This window comes from Malus sylvestris, chromosome 7 (assembly GCF_916048215.2).
Source record: "Malus sylvestris chromosome 7, drMalSylv7.2, whole genome shotgun sequence".
NCBI classification, from domain to species: Eukaryota; Viridiplantae; Streptophyta; class Magnoliopsida; order Rosales; family Rosaceae; genus Malus; species Malus sylvestris.
The window spans coordinates 10,599,941-10,617,341 of NC_062266.1; the positions used below are offsets into that span (position 1 = coordinate 10,599,941).

The 17,401-nt window shown below is 34.1% G+C and overlaps 2 protein-coding genes and 1 long non-coding RNA gene across 13 annotated transcripts; 2 read left to right on the top strand and 1 right to left on the bottom strand.

The window, feature by feature from the left end:
• The first annotated feature begins 453 nt into the window (after window positions 1–453).
• On the top strand, window positions 454–2,843 carry LOC126630554 (autophagy-related protein 3-like). Of its 7 annotated transcripts, none has more exons than XM_050300680.1 (6): window positions 454–737; window positions 1,003–1,073; window positions 1,514–1,630; window positions 1,706–1,866; window positions 2,104–2,152; window positions 2,290–2,843. In XM_050300680.1, the coding sequence occupies exons 1-6, from the start codon at window positions 577–579 to the stop codon at window positions 2,424–2,426; spliced, it is 696 nt and encodes a 231-aa protein (XP_050156637.1). In that variant the 5' UTR covers window positions 454–576; the 3' UTR covers window positions 2,427–2,843. The 7 variants fall into 7 exon arrangements, with proteins under 7 accessions (XP_050156637.1, XP_050156640.1, XP_050156638.1 ...); XM_050300683.1 differs by having other exon boundaries at window positions 455–737; window positions 2,280–2,843; XM_050300682.1 differs by lacking the exon at window positions 2,104–2,152 and adding an exon at window positions 1,996–2,069 and having other exon boundaries at window positions 458–737.
• Window positions 2,844–6,031: 3,188 nt separating this feature from the next.
• LOC126630556 (uncharacterized) lies at window positions 6,032–9,558 on the top strand. 5 transcript variants are annotated; one of them, XR_007626032.1, is made up of 6 exons: window positions 6,035–6,547; window positions 6,636–6,740; window positions 7,405–7,668; window positions 7,784–7,862; window positions 8,946–9,054; window positions 9,388–9,558. It is a non-coding gene; the product is annotated as an uncharacterized LOC126630556 (long non-coding RNA). The 5 variants fall into 5 exon arrangements; XR_007626033.1 differs by having other exon boundaries at window positions 7,784–7,848; XR_007626034.1 differs by having other exon boundaries at window positions 7,784–7,848; window positions 8,952–9,054.
• A 5,693-nt stretch (window positions 9,559–15,251) lies between these two features.
• On the bottom strand, window positions 15,252–16,443 carry LOC126630553 (ethylene-responsive transcription factor ERF034-like). The gene has a single exon (XM_050300679.1). The coding sequence runs from the start codon at window positions 16,230–16,232 to the stop codon at window positions 15,354–15,356; it is 879 nt and encodes a 292-aa protein (XP_050156636.1). The 5' UTR covers window positions 16,233–16,443; the 3' UTR covers window positions 15,252–15,353.
• Between the last annotated feature and the right edge of the window lie 958 nt (window positions 16,444–17,401).

Below are 17,401 nucleotides of genomic sequence, written 5' to 3' on the forward strand. Positions count from 1 at the left end.
GTATCAAAATATTAGATCACTTGTATCGAAATATTTTATATTTAATATCAATCCGCGTAATACAAGACACTTGTGATTCAAGTAACTATATGTGATGACCTAAGTTCAAACCTCTCATCTCTATTTAATATCTTTGTTTGGAGAGACCTCTTTCATAGCAAGAGATTTGTAGTTTAGTTAAGATCATTCACCCTTACATTCAAAATGCGGAGTTCAACTTTCGGCTTTCGTCATCATCCAATATCATTTAATTTTTCACAAACAAAGGAGAAGATAAAACATGGGTATGCTATGAGGTTGAAAAGTGATTTGCCATATCAGTTGTCTACAGATATAACAAATTGTTTTCTTTGAACACGATATTATCTACGGAAAGAGGATGAGTTTAGCCTTGCAATGGAAAACCTTTCGCTTGTAATGAAGAAAAAATAACGATAGACCGTAGTAGTCCTACTCCTAATGCATAATACGGTGTTGCATTATCCTCTCTCTCACACGGTATCATAGTCTCTACCCCCACTGTTGCTGAACGCAGAAGGCCAGCGACATTGATTGTTTATTTAGGAGAGAAGGGAGATGGTTTTGAAACAGAAGCTGCACGAGGCGTTCAAAGGAACGGTGGAGAAAATCACAGGTCCCCGCACCGTCTCCGCCTTCAAAGAGAAAGGCGTTCTCAGCGTCTCCGAGTTCGTCACCTCCGGCGATAACCCCGTCTCCAAATGCCCCACCTGGTCCTGGTATTCAAATTTCCCCTTTCTTTTTCTCTCAAGTTTTTTAATTTTATTTCCAAATTCCAATTTTGATTAATTCTCTCAATTTTTCTGAAATTCGAGGTTTATTTCAATGTCTAATCAGATAAAAATTACAGAAAGATGATAAATTGTGGCTATAATTCTTGTTAATTTCATTCGACTTTAACTTGCGTGTGTGTTTTTTTTGTTCTTCGCATTTGATTTTTGTTTCGGTATGTTTTGATTTTCCGTCCTGTTGATATGGTGTTAGGGAATCTGGTGAACCGAGCAAGAGGAAGCCATACTTACCACCGGAGAAGCAGTATTTGATTACTAGAAATGGTACAGTGACATCGTGTTGCGCTATTTCCTTACAATCCTTTTCTTGCATTGAATATAATGTTCAAACATATGAGTAATGGTAGTGTGTGCTTAGTGTTTTCCGCCTTTTCCTTTTAATCATTGATCATAATGGTCACCTATCTAGTGATCCTCTACACGGTTTTTGTAAATGAAAGAAAACCAAAGAAAGGAAAGTTTTTTCTTCCAAAAAGTTAAGTTAGGTCAATTAGTTTCCATAATCTTCACTGAGTCAAGAATCATATGAGCTAATCGCCTATTATTGTGTGTCTGCTCGTGTGCTTCACTCTCTCAATTTATGCATGTGCGTGCGAAGTCACTTGCCTCTCTTTATGCTTCAAATCTAAGCTCTGTGAGACTGCTGCCATTACTTGTTCCTCGTACCTTTATCTACACCGGGTAATCTGTTTGTTTTCATTCAGTGCCATGCTTACGAAGGGCTGCATCTTTGGAAGAGGAGTATGAAGCTGCTGGTACGGAACTTCTTCTTGATAATGAAGATAATGATGGCTGGTTGGCAACCCATGGGAAGCCGAAGGGTAGGTTACTTTGGTCAAAGTGCTATCCATACTTTCACAGAACCATTTACTTAGACGTTTTCTTATCTTTATAAGATAGAAGTGGTGAGGAGGAAAACTTACCCGCCATTGAAAGTTTAGAAATCAGCAAGAATAGGGATGTGAAGTCAGTCCCCTCACATGTTGGAGCAGAAGATGAAGACGATATTCCTAACATGGCTGACTTTGAAGAAGCTGACAACATCGAATTTGACCCTGTAAGTGTTTAGTTGGAGCGAAAAGATAGTTCTTGTCCCTTTAACACTCATGGCCATGATGCATATTGACCATGAAATTGATGCTTGCTCCATCAGTTTAGTATGTCATGTATGTTGGTTATATTGCAGAGAACATATCTTATTGCTCATGAACCTGACGATGACAATATTTTACGAACCCGAACATATGATGTTAGCATCACGTAAGATTATTTTTTTGTTTTAACTTTTTACCAGGTCCAACATTTTCCACATTTGAACTCGGTAGCATATTTCCTTTTACCAGGTCCAAAATTCTATGATAATGAAGTAGCTTTCAGGATAATTCAATTGTGAGGCAATTGAAGATTGCTTCAGTTTGTTGGTCTGTATAGTTAATTTAAAGTTGGCATCAATGATATTATTTATGTTAGTCACTTGCAGGTATGATAAATACTACCAGACTCCTCGAGTGTGGCTTACTGGGTATGATGAGGTTGGTTTCAGTAACTAGCAATTTTTCTTTTGAATGGTTCTATGATTGTCAAGAATTTATGTCATTTGCTATTCGAGGCAGTTAAAGTTTTGCATGTTAAGAATGTTCTCCAGCCCAATTTATCAAGCTGGAGGCTGGATTTTGAGCTTCAAATGAAAATAAAGGAATAAGAAAAACTTCTGAAAGAAGGTTGGAATTACAATAGGGGTGAATAAGCTGTCACCAAATATACAAAATGGTTGGCATGCAACTAACATTAAGGGACAACGAAAGGAGTACAATCATCTCAAGAAACAGCAAGCATCCAATTCATAGGAAACAGAAACATTTAATTTCAGTTGGTTCCTAGCTTGACTTATAGAGCTAAATACTCCAATGAAATAAACTCAAGAGTGTTTTTCCCTACGATCGTATGCCTGAGTTTTTTAATTTTGTTTGAGAATTAGATATGTTATTGAAAATGACAATAAAACAACAAAGAGAAAACCAAGTGGTGAAGAAGACCACTTAGTATGTCTTTAAAAACTTATTTTTGCCAGTCGGGTTTTGAAAGTGTATTGATAAGTCTGTCCGATAGCTGTTTCAAGTTACTCATGGAACTGCTTTAGTGGTTATGAAGTGGATTTTTGGCGAGATTTTCCCCCCTCCTCCACTAAGAAAGTTGCTGCAGAATGTTATTTATAACCTACTGAATCTAATTCTTGGCTTTTCAGGGGATCGTAAATGCACTCAGTCGTCGCTTGTCATAGATTGGAGTCTTGGAGATGGAAGTTAAGATGCTACCGTTTGGAGACAATCTGCTCCGATTGCATTACGTTCGACTGCTTGTACAGATGGCTAAATTGTTTATGGTGAAAATTCTCTTAGGTGTTTGTTGATATGTGTTGCGGTGCACAATTTCCCGTCCATTGTTTTCTAATTTTACCCATGCTGCTCTTGTATTTTAACTTTTGTCAATTAAGAACAAATTAGAAACTCTTGTCGCATAGTTGCGTGGGCTTGAAGTGATTGATGTGAGATGGACTCAACAAATTAGAAACTATTGCATTCAATTTTACGACGCCAAGGCGTTTGTAAATGACTCATTTCAAGTGGGAATTCATATGGTGCATTTTTAATTGTTCATATCTAACATTTTGTAATCCATTTTATACTTGTCATAATTCCTCGTGTATGTGCTTTTATTGCTTTATAATTAATTTAATTAAAATAAAGATACCCACCTAAGCCCTTGCTCGCCGCCTAGCTAGTGCATAGGGCTATATAAAACCTTGCCTCACACATATTTAGATACTCATTTTGCAGGACCTACGTTGTAATGTATTTCAATGATCTACACTGTTTATATTTTGGTTCATCATTTATAGATCATCCTTGTGAAAAGAATTGGATAAATCAAATTAGACAAATCTTAAACTATTAAGATGTTCATTTGTAGTAAAGAAAATGGATAAATATGTTTCTACAAAGAAACGCTAAATTTAATTCAATATTCATATGTTTTTGGATTTTGGTTGATTTTTTGTAGACATGATCTTTAAGTGATGACTTAAAAGATAGTTGGTTTGGATGTTGAAATACATTACAGAATGGACTTCACAAAAACATGTGTCAAAAGCGCGTATTCGGTTCTTCACTCATATATATAGTTACTTTTTTTGTTAGTTCCCATGGCATCACAAAATTGGATATGTGGGTGTGAAATACGTGTGCCACATCATCAATCTAACGCACATTTTAACGGAAGTTAACAGCATGAATTAATGGTGCACGTTTTGTTAATTCAGGTACCTCAGTTAGCGGATATTTCATTTAAGACCAAGTCGAAATTTCACTCTTGAATGTGTACAATTAACCTTGAACTCCAAACTACCAACTCGTTAAGATATTTATTGCTTTAAAGTACCCTGTACCCGAAACCCTCAAACCCCCATCACATCCTCCTTAGCAAACTCGCCACGAATTGTCGCGAGGGCTTGACCACAAAAATCACGTGTCATTTTTTTTACAAACGTTAGCGTGTAACGAATTAAATTGTTTGTTATTAGGAAGGAGGGAGATTTGAGAAACAAACTCACACCAGAATGTATAGACATGATTACTTTCTACCACTACAGTAAAGCGACAGCTGTTATTTTCTCTTGTTTTTTTCATTGATAAGAATGTTGGAGAACGGTGGGAGTTGAGTGACCTTTTTGAATCAGTTGGTGCTATTCGCACAATTATTTTACTTTTTGCATACTCCTCTTGATTTTTAGTCATCGAATTGAATGAATTGAAGAAGATTAATGGACAAAAATTAACAAAAGTATATAAAAAATAAAAAAGAAGTGTGTGAATAGCACTAGTCCATGTTATGAAGAAGTGATCCACCATATCATTCCTTGTATGCATAAGCAATGAGCTTTTCTCTCACTAGAGTCCATTGTCCAGAGTCTAGATCTCTCCACTACAAAAGAGAAAAACATGCATGCATCAAAAGCATACAAGTATCTAATCATTCATTCAGCAAAAGCATTCAAATGCAGCTCTTTCCAACTTCAAAGAATTCATGATATCGATTCCTTGCTCGTTGTAGACGTTCTATATAGCTCGATCCCAGTCACAATTATTTCATTGCATGATTGAAATTTTAATATTTGACGTCTCTTTTGTTATAGAATGACGAGGTTTTTTAATACAAGACGAGAGTTTAAAATTTTTGTCTAAGACAACGATTACGACTTTTTTGTACTAGTGCTGGCCGTAGTTGCGAACCAATTGTCTAATGATTTTGTGGTTACGAGTCTTATGACTAATTAGTGAAATATATAATCAACCAGTCTCTAAATTGTGATTAGATTCTTCATGTGTAATGTAATCAGTGTCTTTGTCCCCTCATGTTGCTTTCTTTCTTTTTAGGTCTCCATTGTCATCCTCGGACACAATGCAATGCCAGAGTACGTAAGATATATAACACATGCAACCCCAAATCGACATGATTTTCTTGTTATATATTTAGATTATATGCTGCCAACTGTATATATATTATAAGCAATCAGAACGTACAATGTTAATCAACCTGAAAAAAAAAAACAAATCAAAACACACACCTCAAAGATTTAGACCCTTATAAACCAAACCAAAACAAAATGTATCATATCAAAGATTATAACTAATCGTACAGGGCACATTTGATACAAGATTATTGAGATTAGCTTGGACTGGTTTGACTTGGATTGGGTTGATTCTACTTCGACCCTTTATTTTATATGGTTTAAAAATTAGCTATAATCTTAACTTATCCAAGTTAATTAAACTCAAGTTTGCCCCATATTGAAATTAAGTTTAAATAGCTCAATCCAGTCATAGATCGGTCAAACAAAACCCCCATAGGGTGATACATAGTACATACTTTCTAGGTTTGGTGATCCATCGTGTCGTGTTTGCCATGTTCGTATCGTTTTCGTGACATACTTGATATCTTAATGTGTCGTGTCAAACTCATTAAAAAGAACGGGTAGATGACCTGACCCGAACTCGACTTGTTAAAATTAACAAGTAATATGATCCAATCCATTACCCATTTTTTTCCATTACCCATTAATATATATATATATATATATATATATATATATATTATTTCAATAAAGAATCAAATTAAAATGTCATATTAAATTATATATACTAAAACTGGGTTGGGAACGGCACTGTTCATTAATAGTGTCCGGACGGAAATGCCCTTGCTTCTCTGTTTTCTTTCCGTTTGTCTCGCTTGCTTCATGCGCCGGAGAGACGTTTTTGCCCCTGTTTTCCACGTGTCGGTCATCCTTATTCTCTCGACTTCGAGAGTCTTCTTAACGAGTTAGGGTTTTGTTCCTTCGTTGCCTTTCCTGATTTCGGCTTTGGTCTTTTCGTTTTGCCCGTTCTTTCTTCCAATCCTCTACTTCTCTGTGGTCTCCGTTCTTTGTTTCGCAGAAAGGTCTGCTGATTTTTGTGGTTTAAGGGACTTTGTGGTTGCCGGGTCGTTATGCGTCTATTTACACTTGGGGTTTTTTGCGTTCCGAGGGTTTCGACATCTCTGATCCAGGGTAATGAATTCCTGATGTTTGCCCCTTTTTTCCGTTTTGGATTTCTGGGTTGTGGCTATGATTTTGGCCGATTTCCAGCCCTTTTCAGGGGTGGCGTCTTTCCACCCCACTGTGGAACAAGTGTGATTCAACCAAGGTATATTTTATAATCATTTTCTTTCGGTTTTTATTTTTGATTTTTCCTTTGTTTCAATGAAACCTTAATCGTTTCCTTTTATTGCCAGTTGTGGTGCTCTCTTGGGTTTTCCCTGTTAAAAGAGAATTTTGCATTTTCGTTCTTTGGTTGGCAAATCTCGGATGGCATATGCAATGCTGCTGTAATTTTTTGGGTATGTTTTTTGCGCTTCTATTTTTTTTCGGTTCGGACATGGATTGATAATTATTGGATTTAAATGGAGTCGTAGTTTTTGGGGAAAATATGGGAGGAGTTGTTGAGGTTGTGTGAAGGTTTGTTTTTTCTGGGTTTTATGCTGCAGGGGGTTACAAACACAGAGAGGAGGAGAGGAAACATTAGTTTAGATTGTGATTTAATTTTTTTTTTTTATGTTCTTGGTGGTATAAATTGTGTGAGTGCAGTTGTTTTAAAATTATTTGGGTCTGTTTTTTATGGTTATGCTTTTTTCCAGTATGGATTAAAATGGATTTGGAATTTTTGAGAATAAATTAAAGGGTCGTTGGAATTTTGGAAGCCTCTGTGCTTTTGCTGAACGCGCAGACAATCTTGAAAATGTGTGTCAAAAGACTAATGTTTGTATATAAAAATTGCAGCCATGTGGTAAAGAGCAATGGTTCATTAAACTAAATGTCAAAGAACAAATCCATGTGTTGACTGCGTTGAAAGGCACAAATTTTTTTGACATGTTTGGGTTTTATCTCATATGGGTTAGATGTCTGTTTGATTTGTTAAACCTGTGTATCTGCATTTGTCTTATTCATGTGGATTAGTGGAAAAACAAAATGGTATTGCTCTGACAAATTGTTGCTCACTTACAGGTCTGAAGACTAATGTTACAAATTGTGATTCCAAATCAGCTTATCCTTAATTCACAAATACCAAGATCGTTATTTATCTATGAGTACATGTGATTTATAAATTGACATTCTCACTGAGTTTTTTCTGATTGTGTTGGTTGTCATATCAATTGGTGTTATTCATTTTTCACAGTTCAAAAATCTCTTCCGTCTCAATGGATAAATCCATATATTGGCTACCTTGAAAGACACAAATTGTTTTTACATGTTTGAGTTTTATCTCAGGTGGGTTAGATGTATGTTTGATTTGTTAAACCTATGCATTGCAGTCTGTCTTATTCATGTGGATTAATGCAAAAACATAATAGTATTGGCCTGACAGATTGTTGTTCACTTGCAGGTTACAAAACTAATACTACAACTTCTGTTTCTAGATCAATTTATCCGCAATTTGCAAATACCAAGGTCATTAGTTATCTGTGAGCACATGTGATTTAAAAATTCACTGTCACTGACTTTGCTCTGCTGATTAAATTCTGTGATCAGTTTAGTTTTTTTGCTTTGTTTGATCATTTGATTAGTCGTTGGACTGTACGGATTAAATTACGTATAGAGATAATAAGTGTTGTTTTTTATTTTTTCCATTGAGATTGGTTTAGATTTGATTTATAAAAAATAAAAATAAAAAAACTGACAAAGAAATGATACGCAGTGATATAGAATGGTTAAATTATGATCTCAGTATCTGTGAGCACATTCGAATTGTAAAATCTGGCAAATTATTTGAAGCAATTCTGATTTCAGCTTTTTGGACTTTACAAATAGGAAGATGAGGAGATAAAAAGAAGTACAAAGGGATGCATTTAGCTTCCACTTTTTCATCGTTTATTTGGTCAATTCTTGCATTGTTTTATTTGGTGAATTCTTGATTAACGACTGGTTCTTCTTGGTTGGTCTAATTGGGTAACTTAAGAATTTCATTTGTTGATTAAATTTCATGTGAGAATTTTTTGTCCTGATGGATCCTTTTTTTTTACCATTATTCAATTTTTTTTAATGATGTAGTTGAGTTCAGTATTCCTTTGGAGTCTCTGCAAGTTTAAAGTAATCTATGTTGTTGTTGTTTTGATTGTGCGTTTTGTGACTTACGTTATTTTAATAAGAATGTTTTCAATTTACTGTAATCTCAATCTCAATGGATTTTTTATGATACGCCTTATTAGTGAATTTATCTACATTTTTCAAATGTTGGTCTCGACGATTGTGATCACTGCACTATGTGGATTTTGTTTGAATTCCTAAATTGTGTCGAACATTTGACAAGTGCTTCTTGAATAAATTTCGAGTAAAGAGCGTCCAAATATGACAATTTCAGGGTTTCAAATTCATTGGAAAATATGAAATAATTTTGCATAGTTTCTGATTAATGCGAAACATTGGTACTTTTGTAGTGATATATGCTTTTGGAGAAAGTTGTAAAGTTTGATACTTTTCAGCTTTAATCTACTTTTTCCGTTGTCTTAAGGTATAGATCCCCGCATTTAATTTACTTCTTTTTCCAGGAGCAGTTTGAAGGATTAAAATGTTGTCATTTGGTATAGATGATCTTGGTTTAGCAAATTGATAGCGAGATGGAACACTCCTAACTGCATTGTAACTCCTAACTACGTTGTAAGTTCTACTCACTCATCCTATAAGAGTTGCTTCATAATTGTAATATTCAAAGCCAGATAGCTATTTCAGTTATGGTTCGATTATTATTTTCCTTTTCAATTGTTATTCTTCATTTTTGATGTGGTTGCTGTTTGTGATTTCCATGCAATATGATCCATACTCTCAGTTTTCTTTTGAGAATTCCTCTCTTTGCCTTTTCCCAATGTTAATATTTTTCACCATGATAGAAATTTTAGGGTCTATGTTAGTTTATATATTAATTTTGATCCTACAAGTTCAAGGCATTGATGATGGAATTAAGTTCAACTCTGCTCATTGTTCCTTTTGTAGATAAGGTTGTACAGGAGCAAGACGTAGCACCGCAACATCGCGCGGGTAGTCTTGCTAGTTAGTATCTATATACCATGTTGTCACTAAATTAGTATCTATATGTCCTTTATTCTAGATCCAAAACCCTAAACCCTAAAATTCAAACTATAATATAACCATTGTCAAAGCGTAGAGGATTGATCACGAGCGTTGATATAATTTTTTTACAATTTTCGCACTTATAAATTAATTATTATGAATTATTACACATTTTCAACTCCACCTAAAAATAGTGTTCACCAGGGTTTGGAGGGTTTTAAAAAATTCAAACGACGATGGGTACATCGTCAAAGCGTAAAATATGCGATCATGAGCTTTTTCATATTTGTTTCATATTTCTTACACTTGTAAATTAAATATTATGAATTTTTAATGTAATTTGATTTTTCCTACACAATAACAAAGCACAACAAAAAAAATTTCCTACTAATTAATTACAAGTGTGAAAAATATAAAAATACTTGTGATCGTGACAGCCTAGCTCTCCTAAGGTCCTTATTTTGAGGACCTATGAGAACCAAATCTATATTAGCCATAAGATTATATTAGTTTAGATCCAAATACTCAAAATATTTGACAACTTAATAAAGCAAAACCAACTTAAAATCCATAAACCATTAGAAAACTCATTTTCTTGTTTTGCTTTATTAAGTAGTCAAATATGTTAAGCCTTTAGGTCTAACTAATATAATCTTGTGGTTAATATACATTTGGTCTTCACAAGTCCTTAAAATAAGGACATTAGGAGAGCAGGACACCGTGATCGCATCCCCTACGCTTTGATGATAGGCAAATCGTCGTTTGGATTTTTAAAACCCTTCAAACCCTCATGTACAAATCCATAATAATTAATGTACTAGTGTGAAAAAAAATATACAAACGCTTTGCATCCTCGACGCCTGGAAGATGATTACATTGTCGTTTGGATTTTTAAAACCCTCCAAACCCTCATGAATAGTGTTTTTTGTTTGAGTACAAACTTAATAATAATTTCAAACTTTTAAAGGCTCGTTTAGAAGTGCTTTCAAAATTACTGAAAGCGATTTTGATGAGAGTGCTTTTAGAACCAATCCTTAGTAAAAAGTGAATCCTCTAAAAGCACTTAAAGTGCTAGTAGTGCTTCTTGCATGAAGCATTTCCAGTGCTTTTGGAACCAAAAAATACTTTCACCAAAAATACTTTCAGTCATTTTAAAATCACTTCCAAATGAACCATAATTTAAAAACAAGAAGATCTAAGTGTTTCTCCAACTTAATGTCCTAGAAGATAATCCTTTAAAAGTATATTTTGAGAAAGAGTTAGAATTGAGAAAATAGAAGTTGCTAAAGTAACCAAAAAAAAAAAATCTTAAATAAAATTATGAATTTTGCAAAAAAAAAAAAAAAAAACATGAATTATCAATATTTATGAGTTATTTCTTTTATGTGTTTCATCTACTAATGGGATTACAATCCCTATATGGCCGAGATATACCATGAATCCAATGCAACAAAGATATTTTCTTAAACGGCACTCTTAATTAGTGACCTTTAGCAATGTCTCCATAAGTTCAATGTTCACTAATCAAATGCGCGTATAGTGAGGGGTTCAAACTAACCAATTAAGGAGAGTGTGCCGTAATGAATCATTTTCAAGCTCATATTTCCTACTATATAAAGACATAATAACCAACCATGGAAACGTAAATGTTCCTCTTCGAAGAAACCCATAGCTTCCGGATTTTACTATTCTTTAGAGTCTAACTTAGACATTGGAGGGGTTTTTGTTCACACCACACCATTAATCAGTATGACAAGGTTTTACTTATCAATTCTCTCATTTGTCACAGGAACACCGTAACTATTTGACCCTCGTGTAAAATTCGTTCCTCATAGTATTTGGATATTAAAATTAGACTGTGTGGTTGAGCAATAAGCAATCAAATAAATGAGGGCGATCAAAATAAAAATATTTGCGAAGCTTTGTAACCTAAATAGGTGTAAAGAATATTTGAGCATTAGTGGTACCACTTAAGTTGATTTAGTGTGAGTGTGATTGTGAAGGACAATTATTTCAGCATCATTATGTAAAATCACCAATCTTAACATCTTAGTGACTGTGTAGACACCAATTATTTGGTACTAGAGTTTAGATATGTCTTTCATTCTGATGGCGAACGAGCATCAACATGATTAAAGCCGCTGTTACTGTGACGTAATCCTGATGGACTTTCACAAATCTAAATCCAATCATTCATTTGGGAATTAGTATTACGATTTAATGATATTATTCTTCACTTGTAAGTGAGAGATTTTAAATTTGATTATCGTCAAAAGTAAATTTGAACCACATAAATAATTGATATTTCTCTTCACTCTTGTAAGGGAGAGGGTTGATTATCCCGTTTGAGAGAAAAAATATAAAAAATCCAATCATCCATCTTTTGTAATCAAAAGGTTGTCACCACTGGCAAGCACTAGTCAATATCATTTGGTTTAACACTCACTGCAACGCATGATTACTCATCACATCCAAAGAGCATCGCAATATGTATTTATTTTGTATTTATATATGTTAAAAATGTGATATATCAACCTTGTTCCTCAGTTATATTATAACCACTGTTCGAAAAGTCCATGCCTAGCGCCGAGCAATTGGTTACCATCCCGATTAATGCTTAGATGTATAAAAATTAATAAAGGACGTCTAAGCCTGTTGAGGCGTCCTCCTAGACGTCTAGCCCGTCCAGGCCTGCCTAAGCACTCGCCTAGGTTGCGACTCACTTAGACAGAAAATAGATTACTTTCATTTTGTATTTTATTTTTTTTTCAATAAATTGTAAGAGACTTATTGAATGCTTAAATGAACACACATTATATGCTTGTTCCTAATGTTTTTCCTCATATTCCAATACTTTATAATATATATGTCATTCTATTTTGTAGTTTATGATGCTGAAATTATATATATTTTAAGTATAAATACACTTATTTACACGAAATATATAGATCTACTTAAATTAGCCTAGGCGCTAGGTCCCAGTCCGCCGTCTAACTAGCACTTAACGTTTTTAGAACCTTAATTATAACAAATAAAGTAATGATAAATTTTTAAGCTTAATATTGTCATCATAAAAATATCTCGATGATATTAGGAGTTGAATCTTCTACATATAAAATATATATTATTTTGTTATATTTTTGACACGAATTTATTCTCTAACAAGCAATACTTGACGTGACATAGTTCCAAATATAGGTAAAAATTTATCTAAAATGAGAGAGAAGGGATTTTATGTCTTTAGTTTTGTCTCACACCGCAGTGTTTAGCTAGTCGTTAATTATTTGTTTAGAGGAAGTAATAGGAGCTCAATGATTAGAGACTCGTGGGTCATTTTTTAACATAAAGCTTGCCAGTTGGCATTGTATGCAAGACATGACAATTTTCTGTATTTTCTTGAATACAGGCCAATGGCCAAATGAAGTGTGGCAAATAATGAAGGGGGAGATAATAATGAATACTATGAACAAGATAACCACTAATGCACTGGGTTTTAAATTTCATTTAAGTCTAATGGAAGCATTGGGGCCCTTTTAGGGTTCCCCACTAAATTCATTTACACCCTAATTCTATATACATACACACACACACACACACACACACCTAACTATTTCTTTAGTTACTTGGTATTGTCACCTACTTTCGGTACCCTACATGGTTGTCTACATTCTTTGGACTCCACATTAATTCATTTCATTTTCTTAATTATATCAACATCAAGCCACCTAACGTTACCGTCTAATATTATTTTTTTTCACTTGTAAGTTAGAGGTTATAAGTTTGATCAACTCTGATAAATAGGAAATTCGATACTCATTATTTTGCTAGTTCGTTGTATGACTTGTCCCAAATCTCTGATCCCTTAGTATAAACACACCGTTGTATTGAAAATATTTGGGCAGATCACTTCTAATGGAATCTTGAAGTGTTTGCTACATACACTCACATGGTTTAACTAGTTATGATTTGTTTTTCCGGGTAATAACTATGCATAATTTTTGGTTCAACAAATATTTGTTGTTTAGTGGCATGCATATATAAAAATGAAGAGAAATAGAGATTGTCCCTCTTCAACTTGACACTACTTGAACCCCCACGAATCCTTCACTTCAGTTTCATTAGATAATTTTGTAGAATCATATTTTTCTTCTTCAAGTTTTTCATAGTAGATCTAAGATTTGAAGATGAGAGAATAAGAGTCGAACTTTTATTATGAATAACAAAAATATTTTATTACTAATTCTATGCATTGCTTCTAATTTTGCATATTATTTTATAAGCATAAAATTCAAGAAATATCACTGTATCCTTGACATTTGAATATTAAGTGACCCTATAAATTTAGCTAAAAATGGTCGTGGTAGTTTCTAAGATTTGAAGACAAAAGAACAAGAGTTGAACTTTTATTGTGAGTAATAATTAATAATATATTATTATTAATTTTATGCGTTGCTCGTATTTTTTCTTATTATTTTACACGCATAATTTAGGAAATCACTCTATTCTTGACATTGGCACATTAGGCGACCCCTAAGCTCAGCTAAAAATGGTAGTGGGTAGTTTCTAATTAGCTAAAAAATATTTCCACAATGATCCTAATACACAATACTTACATAAATGAAGACAATAAAGGAAGTGAATTGTTATTAGCACTCCAAAAATCTCATTCTACACTCCTCACAAGTGTATTTTTCTTTCTAATTATAAAAAGTTTGGACTGTAAAATAAGATTTTTAGAATGCCAATAATAATTTCCTAAAAGAAAAGTAATTATAAAGACATCATTAGTACATCAAGTACTTCATTCTCCAAGTACCTCTCCGAGAGAGAGAGAAATTGAAAAATGAAAGAAAAAGAAAAAAGAAAAAAAGAAAAAGAAAGAAGGGCAGTATAAACCTTTGAAAGTGGGTAGCTTTTAAAAGTCATTTAACATAAAATTGCTTAAAATCTAGGAAGGTGGTTAACTTTATGGTCTTCTTCTCTGTGAACCCCATGAAACCCTCTCACTAAAGAAAACTTAGGATTGGATCCCCTTGCGTATAGAATTAAAGGAAAGATCCTATTCTATTAGTGAAAAGTAACAGGCAATCATGATAGTCCTTTTATTACTAATGTAGTGTTTACTGACCGAGTTTTAAATTAGATTGGATAACAAGACGGATATATAATTACTTTTATAGTTTCAGAATAACAATCATGCAAATAGAAATCTAACACAGTTTATTCTGCTCATATAGTACATTGGGGGAAAGATTATGCACTTTTCTCTTTTCCAATGCCAGTTATAAGCAAACTAACAAATATTGTTTTACGGCTTATTCTCTAAATTGCCTTCTGAAACTGTAATTTAGTCTCGATTTACATTTTTGAAATTGGTTTTGTCTTACTTTACCTTCTGAAACGACCATTTTTAACTCTTTTGGTCTAAGGTAACGCTAAATTCAAGAGCATTTTGAGCATTTAACTTCTTACACCTTTTTGTCTTACCTCCATCATTCCTTTCAGTTCAAGCAACTGATCTTCTTGGTAAAACAAATTGGAGTCATGAAAGAAGAGAACGAAATTTGACGATTTATTATGTTTGAATTTGACATTTTTTCACTGAATGGGGTGGAGTGAGACTAAATGAATTGCTTATGACAGTTTTAGAAGGTAAAATGAGACAAAACCAGTTTCTGAAGGTAAATTGAAACTAAATGACAGTTTCATGGGCAATTCAATTAGTAAGGTTTTTTTTTTTAACAAATTAATGCATCCACGCTGTTATTTATGTTTGGACAATGTAGTGATCGAAAGTGATAAATTTTGAAACTTAATTATTTATTTTTGACCAAATAAATTTAAAAAAAAAAGAGAAAAAAATGCAGTCCTTAATCTGTACTAGCTAACTAATACTCCCACAAGAATGGCTCCTCTAGCCTGAATCCAGTGTCAGCTGCACACAAATGCCAAGTTGAGGAAGAATAATAGCGAAAATTATCGCTTCCATCTTTCCCATCTATGACAAGATCTGGTAGGTCAAACAATTGCTCCTCATCATAATTTGTTGAAGCAGAAGCACAAGTGCTACTTGATTCTTGAGCATTGGACAAAGTTGAATTTGCTGACATGGGGAGCTTGACCTCTGCTTCGTTAGTTTCTGCTTCACAAATAAGCTGCTTTTCCTCAGAAGCAGAAGCAGCTGCTGCTTCTGATGCTGCCTTGGCAGCTGCAGCTTGGATGTCCTTTGGAGACTTGGAGTCTGGCTGGGGAAGTGCTTGGGCCAGTTCAGGGAAATTGAGATAAGCAGAAGCACCTTTGATGGCTAGAGCTGCCACATCATGAGCTCTAGCTGCCATTTCAGCTGTTTGGTATGTCCCTAACCATATTCTTGATTTCTTCCTCGGCTCGCGGATTTCCGACACCCATTTTCCCCAACTGCGCATTCGTACGCCACGGAAAGTAGGGTGCTTGCCATTACTGTGATCACTAGTAGTCCTCTGCCTCTTCTTTTTGTTGCCTTGCTCTTTCTCATTGTTTGGCTCTTGCCCTTTTTTTGATGTACAATTCTCTGATAGAGAAACTCTTGTGCTTTTATGATCCGCCAATGAATTGGAATTCATTATCGTGGAGGAGGAGGAGGAGGAGGTGGTAGGGGTGGTGGAGGAGGTGGAGGGGAGGAGGTTTTCTTGAGCATCACTCTCTATGTTGGTTTGGTTTGCCATGATAGGGGGTCTAACTAGCTCCAAAGTTTCAGAGTAACAAATGTGAGTGGTGCATAAAAACATGGAGGTGTTGGGCTTTTATGATTCTCTATAAAAAACAAAAAATTGAAATTAAAATATAAAGGAAAAGAAAAAAAAAAGAATATGTATGAAGAAGCATGGTGGTGTCCAATGGCATGAGAGAGAGAGAGAGAGAGAGAGAGAGAGAGCATATGGGTAATAGATTAGTAGTGTATGCTTTGAGAGCATATGGGGAGTGTACGCTCTGAGACCATCTTTGCATCCACAATTTGCTTTTCTTTTATTTAAGATATATAAATTCGTTTTTTTTTTATCTTCCCATCTTATCCTTGCTTGGTCTATCTTTTCCTCTTTTTCACTTTTTTCATGTTAAATATATATTTGTTTTGGTCACAAAATTTGGTCTTTCTTTTTATCCTTATTCTCTTTTTTTTTCACCTTAAATAAATAAATATTTTTGGTGACTAAGCATATTCATTTTTCATGTGGAGAACATAAAAAATTATTTGAGATTTTGGTAGGCCTCACTGAGGTCTCAATAATTCTCTCACTAGAGATTTGTTTAGTTTGTCCAATTGATTTGAAAGGAAACTACCTATATATTTCAGATTTTTTTTTTCTAGGAGTTAGGGTGTGTATCTTAACATGGTAGTTAGTAGAGTACATCTTGTACCAATGTCCAAAAATATAAAGTAATTTTTAAACACTTTCTTTTGTCTTTTTCCACGTTCTTATTTAGTTCTGGCATTTAGTTTAAAGAAACTAAAAGAAAATCAAGAAACAGGAAAAGAATAAAAGTTACGAAAATAGGACAAAAATCTATGAGTATTCTAAGTTTGTTCTTTCATGTCATATATAGAAGGCCTTTAAGAAAAGGGATCTCCTAAAATGAGGATTAGTTGTGGGGCCCACACTGACGCACCTCGACTTGAAATGTCCACTTGGAATCCGAATCAAGTTGTGCTGGCTGACACAACTCAATGCGGAGTTTAAGTGGACATTCCGGATCGGGATGTGTCACACATCACATTGAACTTCAACGATCCGAATCGTCTATTTTTCAAGTTGAACCTCATAAATCATCTTTGCAAAACATTAGCCAAATCGGAAATATTTGAGACATCTAATTGAGTTCAAAGAAACTGACGAACACTTTGTTTTATAAGAAAAAATGAAATTTTATTGTGATAATCAAATAGACAAATGGTTTC

Excerpts from the sequence above, each read along its gene's own strand:
- LOC126630554 (XM_050300680.1), top strand. The coding sequence starts at position 577 with ATGGTTTTGAAACAGAAGCTGCACGAGGCGTTCAAAGGAACGGTGGAG. Across the intron at positions 738-1,002 it reads AAATGCCCCACCTGGTCCTG|GGAATCTGGTGAACCGAGCA; the intron begins GTATTCAAATTT and ends ATATGGTGTTAG. Across the intron at positions 1,867-2,103 it reads ACAACATCGAATTTGACCCT|GTCCAACATTTTCCACATTT; the intron begins GTAAGTGTTTAG and ends ACTTTTTACCAG.
- LOC126630553 (XM_050300679.1), bottom strand. The coding sequence starts at position 16,232 with ATGTTTTTATGCACCACTCACATTTGTTACTCTGAAACTTTGGAGCTA.